Source organism: Trichosurus vulpecula, chromosome 7 (genome assembly GCF_011100635.1).
Source record: "Trichosurus vulpecula isolate mTriVul1 chromosome 7, mTriVul1.pri, whole genome shotgun sequence".
Classification (NCBI taxonomy): Eukaryota; Metazoa; Chordata; class Mammalia; order Diprotodontia; family Phalangeridae; genus Trichosurus; species Trichosurus vulpecula.
In genome coordinates, this window is record NC_050579.1 from 20680594 (window position 1) to 20696740 (window position 16147).

The 16147-nt window shown below is 50.6% G+C and overlaps 1 protein-coding gene across 1 annotated transcript; it reads right to left on the reverse strand.

Moving 5' to 3' along the window:
• Nucleotides 1-2589: 2589 nt before the first annotated feature.
• Nucleotides 2590-5717, reverse strand: HSPB1 (heat shock protein family B (small) member 1). Its single transcript, XM_036766115.1, has 3 exons — nucleotides 5246-5717; nucleotides 3947-4010; nucleotides 2590-2945 (listed from the first exon to the last, which is right to left on the reverse strand). Exons 1-3 carry the CDS (start codon nucleotides 5640-5642, stop codon nucleotides 2756-2758), a joined length of 651 nt encoding a protein of 216 aa, XP_036622010.1. The 5' UTR covers nucleotides 5643-5717; the 3' UTR covers nucleotides 2590-2755.
• Nucleotides 5718-16147: the final 10430 nt, after the last annotated feature.

Genomic DNA, 16147 nt, shown 5'->3' on the forward strand with positions numbered 1-16147 from the left:
TCTATATCTATATTTATAGAGAGATATATGTGTATATATCTGTATATATGTATGTGAACATGTATTTATATACGTGTATATATATGTATTCCTGTACATATACATATACACACATATCTCTATATATCTGTTGATCTATATCTATGTATCTTTGTTTTTCTTATCTCTTCTTCCTCTTCTCTTTTTTCCTTCTCCTTTTCCTCCTCCCCTTCCTCCTCCCCTCTCCCCTCTTCCCCTCTCCTCATATCCCTCCCCTCTCCTCTCCTTCTGTCTCTTTCTCTCTCTCTGTCTCTCTGTCAGTCTGTCTGTCTCTGCCTTTCTCTGTCCGTTTCTGTCTCTGTCTCTCTCTAGCTGTCTCTGTCTCTCTCTGTCTCTGTTTCTCTCTCTGTCTCTGTGTCTCTCTCTGTCTCTGTATCTCTGTCTCTGTCTGTCTGTCTCTCTGTCTTTCTCTCTCTGTGTGTCTGTCTCTGTCTCTGTCCCTCTCTCTGTCTCTGTTTCTCTGTCTCTAACTCTCCCTCTCTGTCTCTGTCTCTCTGTCTTATAGCTCTCATGGCATGTAAACCTCTTTAGGGACAAGGGTTTCTTTTTGTTTTCTCTTTGTGCCCCCACAGCCTAGCCCAGTGCCTTGCGCATAATAGGGATAGGATGAGGGGCTTGCTCTTTCACTGGTATGGGGAACTCAGCATCTTCTCTGCAATGTCAGCTCTTGGGGGGTTTCACTGAGAGGCAAAGCTACTTGCCCAGGGTCAGCCAGCTGGGAAGGGCCAGAAGTCAACCTCCAACTCATGTCATCGTGACACCATGGCCAGCTCCCTCCACTAGATCACTCTGCCTCTCATTTCATTTAATGAGTGCAGAAAGGATCAGATTGCTTAGATGTAGAAGTTCTTGCAAGACCCTGGGATCAAGGATGAGCCTAGGGATGAGCTCTGCTGGGAGCACTTGGTGTGGTCATTCTCTTCCCCAATTACTGCCCAGAAAACCTGTCCCTTGAGGATGGATTGGATGGTTATCTCTCCTTATCCCTCCCCCAGTTAGCCCTTCTTTTCATTTCTACCTCCCTTGTAAAGCTCAGGAGCTCCACTGCACCTAGTAGGAGCTTTATTACTCTCTATTGGTGGTAAGAGACTGGGCAGGCAAGCTGCAGCCTGGGTGCCTGGGGATTTGGAAAGCTGTGGGGCTGAGGGCTGGGGGCGCTGGGGAATGGGAGGCTAAGGGCTAGGGACTTGGGGACAAGGTCAAAGGTTGTTGAAGAGTTTGAAATTAGAGGCCGGGGTTCTGGACTCTGAGGGCTGGAGCTGGGGGCTGGGTTAGGAAATATAGCAAGTGGGGAAGGTTGGAGTATGAATTCTCTTGCTTTTGTCTTGTATCCTTAATGGTTAGCACAATACCTGGCACATGATAGGTGCTTAATAAATGCATGTTGGCTGATTGTTCCTGACCCCTTAGAAGAAACTCTTTAGCCACTGGCCACCTATCCTCAGGAAATTGAAAGATGTTGCCCATAAAGAGAACCCGAGGACACAAAAGACTGATGGAGCAGGTGGACCAAGGCTGAGCTCAAGAATTGGTGTCTTCCCTCACTCCTAACCAGGCTCCACCTGGGTCAGTTATCACTGCTGATCTTTGTGGAGCACTTCCAGTGTGAGGATTCTCTTTATCAATACTGATTGGCAACATATAGGCATCTGATAGCCTTAGGGATAGTGCTAAGAATTCAAGTGGCTCACCCAAGCCCACAGAGTCTAATGTATCAGAGGGAGATCTTCCTGACTCTGAGGCCAGCTTCGTACTCACTGGGCTATAGTACCTTTCCATCTTGTAAAAACCCCTTGGGGTCAGGTGTTATTAGATGAACTTTCACCTTGGGGCTCCTTTAGAGCCCTTCACATACCTCTTTCCAGGAACCCCATCAGAGGACCACAGCCACTCTCTCCCCACCCTCTGTAGCCTCATAATGAGGGTGTCACAGACACCCTATAGTCCGTCTTGTGCAGTTGGGTTGGAAGACCACCATCCCCAGAACTGGAGACTTCAAAGATGTCTGGCTCTCCAGAGTACTTGCCATGGTCTTCTCAGTGGAAATGTCATTACTGATGACACATGACCATCAGCTTTGCCTCTTTGCTCTAAGGCCCATGGTACATTCCCATCCACCTAATTTCCACCTGAAACCTCTACATATTTATTCCCTTTAATAGAACATGAGCACCTTGAGAGCGAGGCTTGTCCTACTTTTCTCTTTGTATCTCCCATGCTTTTTCCTTCATCCATTTGATAAAACCTTTAAGGAGCTTAGGGCTCCATCAAGCCACCAGCCGTCCTAAGCCTACCACATCCCACCACCCCTTTCCACACTGTCTACAACCCAGACCACTAACTCACTAGAAAGGATAGCAAGTAGAACGTAAGGTCTTTGAGGGGAAGATTGATTTGTTTTTGTTTTCATACTTCCAATTCCTAATGTAGTTCCTGGCACATAGTAGGTGCTTAATATATATTTGTCCAATTGAACTGAATTGGTGAGCACCAACCAACCTGCCTCAGATTCCTTAGCTCCACCCAGCAGAGACCCAGTCAGTACCATCATTATAGGTTTTTTTTTCCAGCTTTATTTAGGAAACACAGTAAATGTTCCAGTATAAAATAGCAAGGGGGTTGGGGTAGAGGTAGAGAGCAAGCCAACTGACAGGTATGCTTCAAGCGATCAGCCCAGGAGAGAAGGGCCACCCACTGGACTCAGGGCCTGGGGTCTCTAGTTGGAGGCTGCCCCTTCTGGCTTCTTGGCATCAGCACCTCCGATCTCAGCACGAGATTCAAAGGTGACCGGGATGGTGACTTCTGCAGACTGGATGGCAGGCTTTGGAAGAGGGGCTTCCACGGATAGCGTCCCATCGGGTGACAGGGAAGACACAACCAAAGTGGCATCTACACCAGGGGGCAGGCTGAAGAGAGAAAGGACAGAGAGGCCTGAGGTGCAAGGTGCTGGGGAGCCAGGACTGTCTGACAGAAGCTTAGGGAGGGCAGGGGCCATTTCTTCTCCCAACTCTGCATTTCTTCTAGTCCTGACAGTGTTTTGTTTGCATACCATAGACATTTAATATAGGGTTAGGGACTGAATTTGGGATTTCACTGGTATAGGAACTTCTGGGTGAAGAAACACCTTCTAATAATTTAGGCTGACCCCTTCTCTGAACCTTAAAGTTTTAGAGAGTTACCTAGAACATTGAGAAAATAACGGATTTACCCAGCGTCACACAGCCAGGATGTGCTGGAGGAGGGGATCTTGAACCCCTGTCTTTCTGCCTTCAAGGCTGGCTTTCTGTCCAGTGTGATACACTGCCTCTCTAGACTCTTAATATAAGGAGCTTTTTTTTTTTTTGGAAGGGGCATGGTTGTTTTCCTGAGCCCTTAGCCCTAGCACTGAGCTGCTCCTATCACCAGCTATAAGTCTTCAATCTTGGCAACTGAGTCCCTATCTCTAGCAATAAGCCTCCATTCCTATCATGGGGACCCATTTATACTCACATAGATCATAACTTTACAGCTAAAAGGGACCTTTGAGGTATTCTAGGCCAATCCCCTCTTTTGAAAGTTCATAAATTGAGACTCAAGTCAAATAACTTTTCCAGGGTCACACAGCTAACAGGTGGCAAAGGTGAGATTAGAATTCAGGTCTTTCTGACCTCCAAGTTCAGCACCAGGGAAAGCCTTCTAATCTTGGATCAAGAAGCAGACTTCCTTCTCCTTGTACAGGAGAACAAAGGACTGGGCACACACTGAGACTTAGAGCCCAGACAATTGCCACCAGACCCTGCCATCCATCTGGAGTGGGTCTGTGGGGGGGCGGCATGGGAAGGGGAAGTAGGCATGGGGGGAATACAAGGGAGTATGGCTGAGAATTGGAGACCTCTCCCCAAGGGCCACTCCCTCTCCCAATACTCACGTGTATTTCCTAGTAAAACATCTGGAGATGAATCCGTGCTCATCTTGTCTCTCCTCATGTTTGCCTGGGGGAGGTGGAAGAGAAACAAATGAAGGCTCAAGCCCTCTGGGAAACACACAATTATACCATCCCCCCTCCCCCTCCAGCTGTTCTCTCATAGAATCACATTAGAGACCATTATTTAATAGAAGAGGAAATAGAAGCCCAAAGGAAGGAAATGAGTCTTTCCAAGATCACACAGCAAATAGCAGAACTAGCCTTTGGAACTCAGAACCTCTGGCCGAAGATGCAGTGGTTTTCCATAACCCTTTGGGAATTCCCTCCTCTTGACTGGGGAGTTCTGGTGGGCAGAGGGGGGGAACTTCCCCATTTACTGCCCATTATGCCTCTGTCCTGAAGGGGTAAGGGGGTGTGTGGCCATCCAAATGCCCGGGAGGCTTTTCAAGAGGGGTGACAAGTTTTCTCTGAAGCTCTCAGTAACAGGAACTGGAAGCAGCCCCAGCCTCTAGGGCTGAGAGGTTGGAGCCGGGCATGGGAGTTTAAATGGGCCCTGGGTAGAGTCAGGATCAGAGAGAGGGTTCCAAAGGTAGGCAGATGTTTGGGCTCAGAGAAAAAGGAGGGTTTCACCTTTTCTTGTATCCCCAGTGCTCAGTACTGTGCCTGGCACATAGCAGGCACTTAATAAGTGCTCGTTCACTAGCTTTTCTACTAATGTTTAGTGGGGAAAGCATGACAATCTGCCGAAGGAATGGGGGCTCAGCCCTGCAGGGGTCTGGGGGGTGGAGTTTGGGCATGGCATTTGGGGGGAAAGGTTTCTGAGCCAAGTTCCATCTAGGTTCCTTCCTCCCTCATGTGCAGCAGCAATAAACATGTTTTCTCTCTGCAAGTCCAGGCTAGGAGAGAGGACAGCGTGTGCCAGCTTCCTTCAGGATGAGGGTATGAGGGAAGGATGCTGGGAGGGGCCTCTGGCTAAGGCCCCCTGATTAACTCATCACCTCCTGCTCCAGGATGAGAACCCCTGACCCAGGGTCTGGGGTATCCAGCCTTGCCACCTAGCCCCGGACCCTCATGCCCCGCCCTATCCCAGGACAGCCAGCGGCTGATAGCATTTTTAATGTTCTCCCTCTGAAGACTCAGGAGGAATGCTTGCCGCCCCCCATCCCAGCCTCCCTTTCCCTTAGCCCATAGCCAGAGCTATTATTCCCCAACCCCTGCCCCCCAAACTGGGCAGCACTGGGTAGGCAGTAATGTCTGGGGCAAGATGGAGAAAGGGGGCAAGGGGCTGGGATGTCTGCTCACCAGTGATTTCTACCACGCCATCCTTGGTCTTCACAGTCAGCTCCTCAGGGGCGAAGTGGTTGACGTCGAGGGTGACCCGCCAACGGTCAGCTGTCTGCTGGATCTCTGACATCCCCCGGCTCAGCTGCCTGCTGAGTGCTCGACTATAGGCCGGGCCGGCAGAGGGTGGGGGTGCCAGGGGCCCAGCAGCAGCGGGAACCTGCTCAGCCACAGGGCTGGGCAGCAGCCGGACATAGCCAGGCCAACTGGTGTGGCTGGGCCACTGATACCAGTCTTCTGGAAGGCGAGGGAGCCCGAAGGACTGGTCGAAGAGGCGGCTGCCAGCCGGGTACCAGTCCCTGAATGGGTCCCAGCTGGGGTTTCGGAGAAAGGTGAAGGGAACACGTCTCTCGGTCATGTTGAATTCTTAGCGGTGGGTGGGTAATGCTCAGTACCTCCGACTCTCCCCTGGAGCTCTGGGACTGAGTGTCTAGGCTGGGCTGGCCCCAGCTATAAAGAGCTGGAGCCAGTTATTTTTAGCAGGCGGTCTCAAGGCTCTATTAATGGTAATTACACCGGGGCAGAAAGCCTGGGGGGCGGGAGCAGGGGGGCCGGGCTAGGACAACGTCCACCCCCTTAGATTCCTTGGGGAGGGAGAAAGAAGAGGAAAGAGGGAGGGAGTACCAGCCCAAGCCCTGCCCCAGACCTCGAACCTTCACTCATCTTTCTGGAAAGTGAAGGAAGGAAGAGGGAAAGGGGATGGGAAGGGGTGGGGAGAGAATCTCCTCTGTCATCCCCACTCTCCCAGGCCCTTGCGCCAAGACCCTGCCCAGGGTACAGAGAGTACAGGTTCAGCTGAGTGTCCCAGGGAACAGGGTGTGACCCCCCCTCCAAGAGATGCCTCTCCCCATTGCCCAGGAAGGGTTGCAGCTTTGCCAGGGACACACAGAACAGGGACTTGAACCAGGAAACTTGGAGGTTCATGAAGTTTAGAGCTGGAAGAGACCTTAAAGCCCCTGCTCCCGGGATGAGGAAGCTGAGGCTGTAGGAGTCGGCAATTTTTTCGTAGCAGAACCATGTTACTCCTAACTCTAAGTGTTTACTCTGATAGGAGGATACTTGGGGAGGATGACAGTATAAAGCTGACCCCACAGCCAGGGCCTGGAGGTGGGGAGTGACAAAGACATAGGACTGGCTTCTTTGGTTCAATATCTTGAAAAAGTCTCAGCTTTGGATCTCAGCCGCTTTTTCCTATTCTCCCCCCACCCCACTCCCATCCCTTTCTCTCTGAGGGTGTTTCCTCTCCTCTTTATCCTCACCTGTCTATCTCCTGTCCTTAGCCCCCACTCCAAGGGGTGCTCCTCTGCCCAGGCTAGTTAGCTCTTAGCTATGGCTGTTCCTATGACAAAACCCTAATTCCTGACAACAGACACACACATTGACCTCTCACTTCCCAGGGAAGTTGGGAAGCTGGGGGTCCCCAAGATCTATTCTTGAGGGGCTTATTTGTGAAACGTAGCAAACATCCCAGTATAAAATGGTGTGAGGAGGTGGGGCAGAGATTGGGACTCACTCATCAAAGTGACACTGAGGACACAGCACCCTCTTCATCCTCTGGGCTGGGTAGCACAGGGCAAAGTCTTCTGTCTTTCAAAGCCTTAATTTGTCCTCTGTGAACACTATATAGAAAGAACTCTCTAAAACCTGAGGTTCAGATCTCACCTCTGAAACAATACCTGTGTGACCTTGGGCAAGTAATTCACCTCCTCAGACCTGAGTTTCCTCATTTGTAAAATGGACAGACAGCCTCTGAAGTCCCTTCCAGCTCTAGAGCCAAGCTGCTGTGAAGGGCTCCAGCCCGCCCCAACTCTTTGGGGTCTCAGTTTCCTCATATCTAAAATGAGGGGTTTGGACTAAATGACCTCAAAAGTCCCTCCAGCTAGTTATGATCCTGTGATCTGGTGACCTCTAAGTTCTATGTGAGATCTAAATCTTTGCTCCTATTACTCATCAGTGTCTCCCCACCCCTAGGTCAAGGAGAGCTGGAGAAATAGAATGAGTGAGCTCAAGCCCGTAAAAGGCTCCAAGCTCAGAGATGAGACGGATGATTGAAACCCACACCAGGTCCCTTCCCACGGGGGCTGGGTCAAGGCTGGTGAGATCACACCTATAAAGTGCTTTGAATAATCTGGAAGAAAGGGAGTAGAAGGGTCGAAAATATACACAGCCCTCATCTCCCCACTGGCCCACATCTTTTCCAATTTAGGAAAACAAGGATTATCCCTTTGGAGACAGAACAAAATAATCCAAGCAGGATTCTTCTATCTGAATTGTTCCCACTGACTCTCCTCCCACCAAAAGGTTACTCCAGCCAAGGGTGGGGCTGGTCTGGGCATCAGACAGGGTTAAGTTGAAGGGGTAGAGGAGGTGAGCCCTGGAATCTTTAAACAGTGGATGACAGTGTTTGTGGATGCCTTCGTATTTCCACTGGGCACCCTTCTCTCCTCCTGCTTCCTCTTCTCCCCAATCCTCTAGGGATGGGGAAGAGCCTGGATGGAGGGCCAGGAATTCTGAACTGCTTCTACGCAGCTTGGCTCTTGGTTCTCCCAAGCCCCACCCAACCATATTTTCTGAAACAATAGGTGAGATCAGAAACCACAGGGAGTGTCAATCTTCCCTGCTCACCTTGCCCCTGGGTGGGGTTTGGGAGTCTCCCCTCACTGGGAGGAGGAAGCTGGCAGCTTCTGGACCTCTTTCAAGTTAGAATCTCAAAGCCTTTTATAACCCTAGACAAACGCCAGCTGTGTTCATTGGGTGTGGGCTCCAAACAACTTGACAGGTTAAATCTCCTTTCATCGTCGCCTCCCCTGGTCCTTGAGAACTGTACCCACCCTTAGAAAGGTCTGCAAACCAGGGGCAGGTCACACAGCTGTCAGTGGTTAAAGTGGGATTACACCCAAGAGTCTACATCCCTTCACTCTGTCTCTCCTTTGTCCCACCTGTCTCATCCCTCCAAACTCTCCTCCAAACCGGGTGCCCTCTCCTCCCAACCTCCTTGAATCAGTGATATCTTGACTGCATATACATTTATTCCAGCCATTCCCTAAATCCCTGGCTGTAGCAGGTGACTTTTTCCTTGAGAGTTTTCCTTGGTCAATACTCACTGCTCCCTTCCATCAAGAATAAGACCGAGTGTAGACCAGGTTCTAGATGTAGGCTGGAGCCCAGAGGGAGAGAGTAGAAAGGACATGACCAGGTTCTAGATGTAGGCTGGAGCCCAGAGGGAGAGAGTAGAAAGGACATGACCAGGTTCTAGATGGAGGCTGGAGCCCAGAGGGAGAGAGTAGAAAGGACATGACCAGGTTCTAGATGGAGGCTGGAGCCCAGAGGGAGAGAGTAGAAAGGACATGACCAGGTTCTAGATGGAGGCTGGAGCCCAGAGGGAGAGAGTAGAAAGGACATGACCAGGTTCTAGATGGAGGCTGGAGCCCAGAGGGAGAGAGTAGAAAGGACATGACCAGGTTCTAGATGGAGGCTGGAGCCCAGAGGGAGAGAGTAGAAAGGACATGACCAGGTTCTAGATGGAGGCTGGAGCCCAGAGGGAGAGAGTAGAAAGGACATGACCAGGTTCTAGATGGAGGCTGGAAGCTCAGAGGGAGAGAGTAGAAAGGACATTTAAGAGAAAGGGAGCAGGGTCATTAATGAGAAGTCTGGGGCCTTGAAGAGGAAAGACATCTCAGGCAGCCAAGGGGATCAGCTCAGAGCTAGAACCTTGAGGAAGTAAGCCATAGGGAGTAACCACTGGGGTCACACTGGACTCGAAGGAGTGAACTTGGAGACACATGAATCTGAGAAAAACCTTTCTCCAAGGTCAACTACTCTTTGTGTCTATAACTGCCTGCTATGGGAACAGTCTGTCCATCCACCATGAAGTCATCAGTCCAACCATCTTAGAGTCATCTGCTCCAAACCCTCATTTAAGAGGAAGAAACTGAGGCCAGGAGCAAGAAAGGGACTTCCCAAGGTCACACTGCAACTTAATGACAGAATTGGGAAGACAGCCCAGGTGGCAGCAGGAAGGGTGTTGGACCAGGAGGGAGAACTGGGTAGGAATTTGAGCTCTGTCGTTTACTGTGTGCTCCTGGGTAATCACTCCCCCTCACCAGTGCAATGAGGGGTTTGGACTGGGTAAACTCCAAGCTGATCTGACTGATGCGATGACTTTCCAGCTCTGAATTCTCGGGTCCTATGAGCCTAGATTGCTTTTCCTACTCTGCCAGGCCCTGGGGGTGGGAGGGTAGCACTCAAGACAAGAATACAAGGATTGAGCAGGCAGCAAACTGCACTGTGCTCCCATGGCCAAACTTCATGGTCCCCGTTCCCCACCTGGCCCAGGACTTGGTCTCTCATCTTCCACCTCCTGATGTATCTCCCTGCCCTCCTGGGTCCCTTGGAGTCTTTATCATTTCCTTATCTCCTTTTAGAGACTGGGCTGCTCTAAGATGAAAAGTTTTCTGGGGCAGAGAAGGCGCTGGGCACGTTTGGAAAGCTGGGTTTGAATCCTGGCTCATCAAAGGTGGGGCCCTGGGAGGACCATAGGAGCTAGAGCTGGAAGGGAACTCAAAAGCCATCTAAGCAATGCCATTGTACACATGAGGAAACAGACCCAGGAGGGTTACATGACTTGCCTAAGGTCACTCAGAAGGAAGCAACCCATCTGAGCCTCATCTTCCTCATCTCTAAAATGGGATACTAGTAGCACTGCTCAGAGTTCATAAAGAATCAATATAACAACGAGAATGAGGAGGAGGAGGAGGAGGAGGAGTGGTAGTGATAGTGGTAGTGGTGGTAGTGGTAGTAGTAGTAGTAGTAGTATGGAGGAATGGGTAGATTGCTGGCCTTGGGAAGCAGGAAGACCTAGGTTCAAGACTTCCCTCTAACACCTCTTGGCTATGTGACCCTGAACAAGTTACTTAATCTCTAGGAAACTAAGACTATATATTTCAGAGAAGGTGCTGACCTGCATTGGTGGAGAGAATTTCTTCACCTGGGAGTTCCCCATAGCAATAAAATTACAGGGCCAGTCTCTATCCCACGATTATTATTATTATATATTTTCTAGAAGATGGCCCTCAATTGGGAGTCAGGAGACCTAAGTACCAGTTCCAACTTTGTCACTAACGCCACGAGCGTACTGCATGACCTTGAGGAGGCCACTTGCCCTCTCCTGGTCCCAGTTTCTATCTTTGCTCCAAGTTCAACGACCTTTTTCCAACAAGGAGCTGCCTCTCTGTAAACTGAGGAGATTGGACTAAATGATCTCTATGATCCCTTGATTGGGCTGGAACATTCTACTCTTGTAAAGGCAGGGCTATGGTGCAGGCTTTGGAAACAGAGGGCTTGGGTTCCTGTTCCACCTCTGACCCTTTCCCTGTGTGACTTCGGGCACACAAGTCCCCTGTTTGGGGCCTCAGTTCTCTCATCTGTAAAATGCTGGGCTTGGACTATATGGCCTCTGAGGCCTTTTAGGGCTCTGCCTTTCTGATGCTAGTATCTCCAAGGAGGAAGAGATCTTAAAACAAAACAAAACTGTGGGTTTTAAAAAATTATTTTGCTTTGTTTTTGAGAAAGAGGCAGCCCAGCGCTAAAGGATTTCCTTGGGAAAACAAAGGCACAGTCACCCCTACCACCTACTATTGGACTGGGGAGGGCAGTGGGAAGGGAGTCTGCAGATTGGATCACAGAGGGGAGGCTGAATCAACCCCATCCCCAACTAGGGTAGGTGTGGGTAGGGGGAGGAGAAAGGAGGGGGGAGCGGAAGAATAATTCGAATTGTGCTTTATGACCACAGGAGGTTTAGGAGAAACCATTGTGCCCATAAGCCAAGGTCCTCGGGGCCAGGCCCCAGTATGCCCTCTCCCGCAGGATCAGATTATTTATCCGATGGCGATATTGTTGTGCTCCCCCCTCCCCATTTCATGAGTGGCTGGTGATCCAAATATTAATGACAACTTATGTGTGAGAAGCTTTGCCAAGCACACGGTCAGGGGGCAGAGGATCCAACAAAGGCGGTGGGCTGAGCCTGAATTGAGGAGTTTGGCCTCGGAGATCCTCGGGCCCTATGACAACTTCGGGGGTGCCCGGGCACCCAGGCCCCAGAGGAAGCTCGTGCGGTGGTCCACCTGCGCGGGATTTACAAAGACTGGGAGACTGTGATCAAGGGTCCTTCAGGGGGAGATGGCATATGCCCCGAGGGAGGGCCCACCTGGGTGAGTCATGAATCCATCCGAGGAGAAAAAAATACTCACCTCCACCCCTCCAGCTCCGGCAGGGTCCCTGCAGCACCGTGAGTCAGACCCAGAGCCAGAGCCCAGTCCTCGACCCCGCCCCCACTCCCGGACTTCATTTCTTGCACTTGGCCCAGCTCAGGGAGGCTACTCCCTCGGAGGGGGCGGCAGGAGTTCGGTGGGGTGGGGCTGGGCCTTGGGGCCCCAAAGCCCCAAGTGAGGAGACAGTCACCCGAGGGGGCGGGCCGTTTCCCGAAGGCAAGCTCAGAGAAATCTCTTCGTCTCTGCCCCTCCCCCGGCTCAAGGGAGAAGATTCTCCTCTCAGAAAAATAGCATCTGAAGGGCCAGGCAGTACCCGGCTGCTGCCTCTGGGGACCATCGTGGGGGCAGCTTTGCGGGAGAGTGAGTAGCAGCAGCCTCCACTGGTGCAAGGGAACAGACGGAAGACTGGGAGATAGAAGACCACTGGGAATGGCCTCAACCCGGACTCAGTTTCCCCATGGATGAGATGAGCTTTAAGGCCTCTTTCTAGCTTTATGGTTGGATGGTTCAATGTCCTGGATCCTCTCCCCCATCCACCCCCACCCCCAGCCTGCTGACTCATGCTACTTTAAAAGAGAGGGTGGGGCAAGATTGGGAATAGTGGGACCAGCAACTTGTGTAGATGCTCAGGAAGACCTTGAGGGCTGGATCCTGCCCATCTTTGAAGATGAAAGGTAGGGGGGAGACCCGTAGTCCATTCCCCAATCAATCAACATGCATTTATTAGGTGGATAGAAAGACAAAAATGAAAGTCCAACCGAGGTCTGACTGAGGCTGTACTGAGTATATCCATTAGGCTTCTCCATTATACACGATTGAGTCTTATCCCCAGGGCTGAGCCTCTGTTCCTGAAACCCAGTCCTCCATCCCTGACACTGAGCCCCATTCCTGACACTGATTTCACACCCCAGACATGGCACCCTTATCCCTGATCCTAAGCCTACATCCCTAGCAATGGGCACCTTCTCTGACGTTGAGTTTTATGCTTCCTGATACTGAGCCCCCATTCCTGAATTGATTCCACACCCCAGACACAGCATGATCCTGAGCCTTGATCCTGAGCCTTCATCCCCAGCAATGGGCACCCTCTCTGATGCTGAATTTTAGGATTCCTGACACTGAGCCCCCATTCCTGACACTGATTCCACACCCCAGACATGGCACCCTTATTCCTGATCCTAAGCCTACATCCTTAGCAATAGGCACCCTCTCTGATGTTGAGTTTTATGATCCCTGACATTGAGCCCCCATATTCAGTACTGACTCAGGGTTTCCATGTCCAGCAGGAAATCCCTTTTCCTTTCACTGAGCTCCCCATCTATGTATTTAGTCTGCCTCAGGGACTTGACAAATTTCATACTCTTTTCCTTGGAGCCATCAAGGGAACAGAAGAAACCCTCACTCACATTTTCAGTCTCTGGCCGCTGGGCCACTCCCAACTCTTAAATATAATTTGCTGTGGGGGCCACTGCAGCTGTGCACACACACACTCAGCACAGCCCAGGTCTTATCCAGCCCTATCCCAAGTAAACACCCAAAGTCCTTGCTGCCTCCTTCTGTTAGAACCTGGCATCATCAGCCTCTTCCTATTCATTGTTCTCCCTTTGGACGACACGTTCTGACTGCCTGTGTCATCTATGGAAGCTGCCATCCAAGAAGGTAATCTGTGCTCCTCAGCCCTCCCCTCCTTCAGCCTGGTCTGGGCCTCTACCACTCTCACTGCTCAACACGGAGCAACTGTCCAATCCCAGCAGTCAGGGAGGTAACAACGCACAGCATCCTGTTGCCTAGCAATGGTGGATGCTCCTTGACTATGGTGGGGAGGTGGGGAAGGGAGATGAGGAAATTGATATAAGTGAGGCAGTATAAGGAAATGGGGAAGAGGGTCTGGGGGGCTTGATTTCTCTCTCAGAGAATAAGCAAAGGGAAGGGGGAAGCTGCCTTGGATCTTTGGAGAAGGGGACAGGGATTCCTCATCCCATTTCCCTGCTGGAAACGGGACATTTCAAGCCACTGTTCATTAAGCTATGTGGGACTCAAAAAGCCCAATAAATGGCTAACTACTGTCCCAACCCTGGACATAGGGTATGTCCCTTCCCTGTTCCCTGCACCCAGTCTCCAGGTTTGGTTATGACAGCCATCAGATCCTTGTTTCCTCATGTCCACAGGCTACAAGGCCAAGGAGGCTTCGAGTCCTCTGAGAATCCTTTCCCTTCCCTTCGTTATTCTCCCTCTCCTCACTCCACCTGCACCCTGTTGTCTAGGGGTAGATGGCTGAACTAGACTCCTGGGGGGGCGTGCACTTGGCACCTTCCCCATGAGACCTTTTCAGACTCCCACACTTCTAAGCGCCCTCTCGATTCTGAGATTGTTGGAGTTACTCATCTGTCCATAGTGACTGATAATGATCTAACAAAACTGATCCCTTTGGCGGAATACTGTCTGTATAAGCTCCTGGGGAACAGAAACTTTTGGGTTTTTTTCTGAGTCTGTGATTTCCTGGATTTAGGGAGCTCCCGGGGAGGAAAATCCTTTCTTCTGCAATGTATAATCTTAAAGAGCTACCTCAGAAACAGAGGTTAAAGGACTTGTCCAAGGTCATACAGCCAAGGTCAGCTACTCCATCCTTTGTCTCTGGGTATGTGTCAGAGGGAGGGGGTTGAATCACATCTTCCTGACTCCAAGGCCAGCTCTTTCCCCATTGGGCCACCCTTCCTCTAATGTAATGGGTGCTTAATAAATGTTGGATTGAAATGAAATCAGAGAGAGTAGGACAAGCCCTGTGGAGCTGCTTCCCTCATTCAGAGACTTCTGAGGCCAGATTCCACCATTAGGAATTCATTCCTTTGGATTCAACATTACCCTTTCTGGGTTCCACAATCTCTCATACTTCAGAGGGAATGGAATAATCAGACTATTTCACCTAGGCAGGTCAAGCCAGGGCTTGTAGGAGGGGGCAGGCATGGGAGAGAGGTAGCAAACATGTGAAGGGATGCTTAAAGGGAGATGGGTGGAGAGGGGCCCAGGAAGGCAAGGTAGGCAGGGCTCTCTGTGACCTAGTTCTCCTCTCCGGGCCAGTTTCCTCTTCTGGGCATGTCTTCAGGACCTTCAGGTCTCACCTCTACTGCACAGAATTCTTCTCTTCCTTCATGCCTTAGCTTAAGCATCGCCTTCTCCATGAAGCCTTTCCTGCTCCCCCAGCTACAGTATTTGTCTGTATTTATTCTCTTTATGTTTGTTCTGTATACACTTACATACGCACTTCTTGTCTTCCTCCCATCTCTATACACACACTAGAATACAAGCTCCTTGAGTGTTTTGTTTTGTTTTTTTACATTTTGTGTGTGTCCCCAGTGCCTAGCACTGTGCTTGGCTCATAGTTAGAACATAAATGCTTGTTGATTGATCAGGAAAGTGAAGGGATTAGATCCAATAATCTCTAATGTTCCTCCTGGAACTGACATTCTATAACAAAGTTGCTTAAAAAAAATCTCTCCCCTTCGAAAAAATAAAAGCCAGCCCCCACATACAGGGGAACAACTGAACGCTGAGCCCCACACGACCGGGACAGTGTATATTTTGTGTTTTATTGTATTCCAACCATCTCAAGGAAACTACACCTCGACTCAGGATCAGAAATAAAAGAAAAATGAAAGGAACCAGGCTGAATCCCACCTCAAAGCTTATTGAGGCAGAGAAGCATTCTGGCCTACCCGAGGGGACAGGGCACGGGTTTGTTCTCCATACTGTGGGTCAGGTTACCCCCTCTCCCTCCCCCCCCCCAAGATGGACACTGATTGGACTGAGGAAGACGTGGCGATATCCCTGATGCACAGCTCCTGGGGACGGGCTGGGGATTAGAAGGGATGAGGAAGTACTGGGGGAATCAAGAAGGAACAGGGGGAGGTGGGGTCCCTAGGGCCCTACCCCCAGGAGAATTGTCCTTTGCCAGGGCCAGAGCCATGTGTGCCTGGGGCAGGGGTGGGGAGGAAGAGACCCTCTCTCCCAGGGAAGGAGCAGCAAGGGCCAGAGACCCTGGGACACCTGGCTTGGCAAGGTGGATAGGGTGTTTGTGGTGGGGAGAGGAATGATCCTGGCCTTCAAGGCCTGGGGGAGAATAAATAAGACACAAATAAATAAATAAATTAATAAATAAATTACATAGCAGCCTAGTTCTCTGGGGACGAGGAATGTTGCTCACTTAGAGTAATACTGGCCCTGGAATTCACAGTCTCTTTGAGGCTCTGAGCCCAGCTTTGAGGGTTAACTAGCCCTCTTCAAGTGACTGCCTCTGAAGGTCTCACTGGAACTGGAGTCACTTCTCAGGCCCAGATCTGTAGACCCCAGGCCTGACAGATGAAAGAGATGCGTGTCTAATAGTGAAGGGTTATCTACCCCAGAGGAGGGCCATGCTGAAGGCTTAGTTAATGGAGCCACAACCCAGACAAAATGCATAATGGCAGGGGATATTAGCCCTAGGGAAGGAGAAAGGATATTTTGGATTTCCTTCCTGAGTCCAACAGTCAGACTGATGCAGTCACTTGCACCTCCCCCCACCCCCAATGCCCATCTCTGTTTCTTGGGGTGGGAAGGT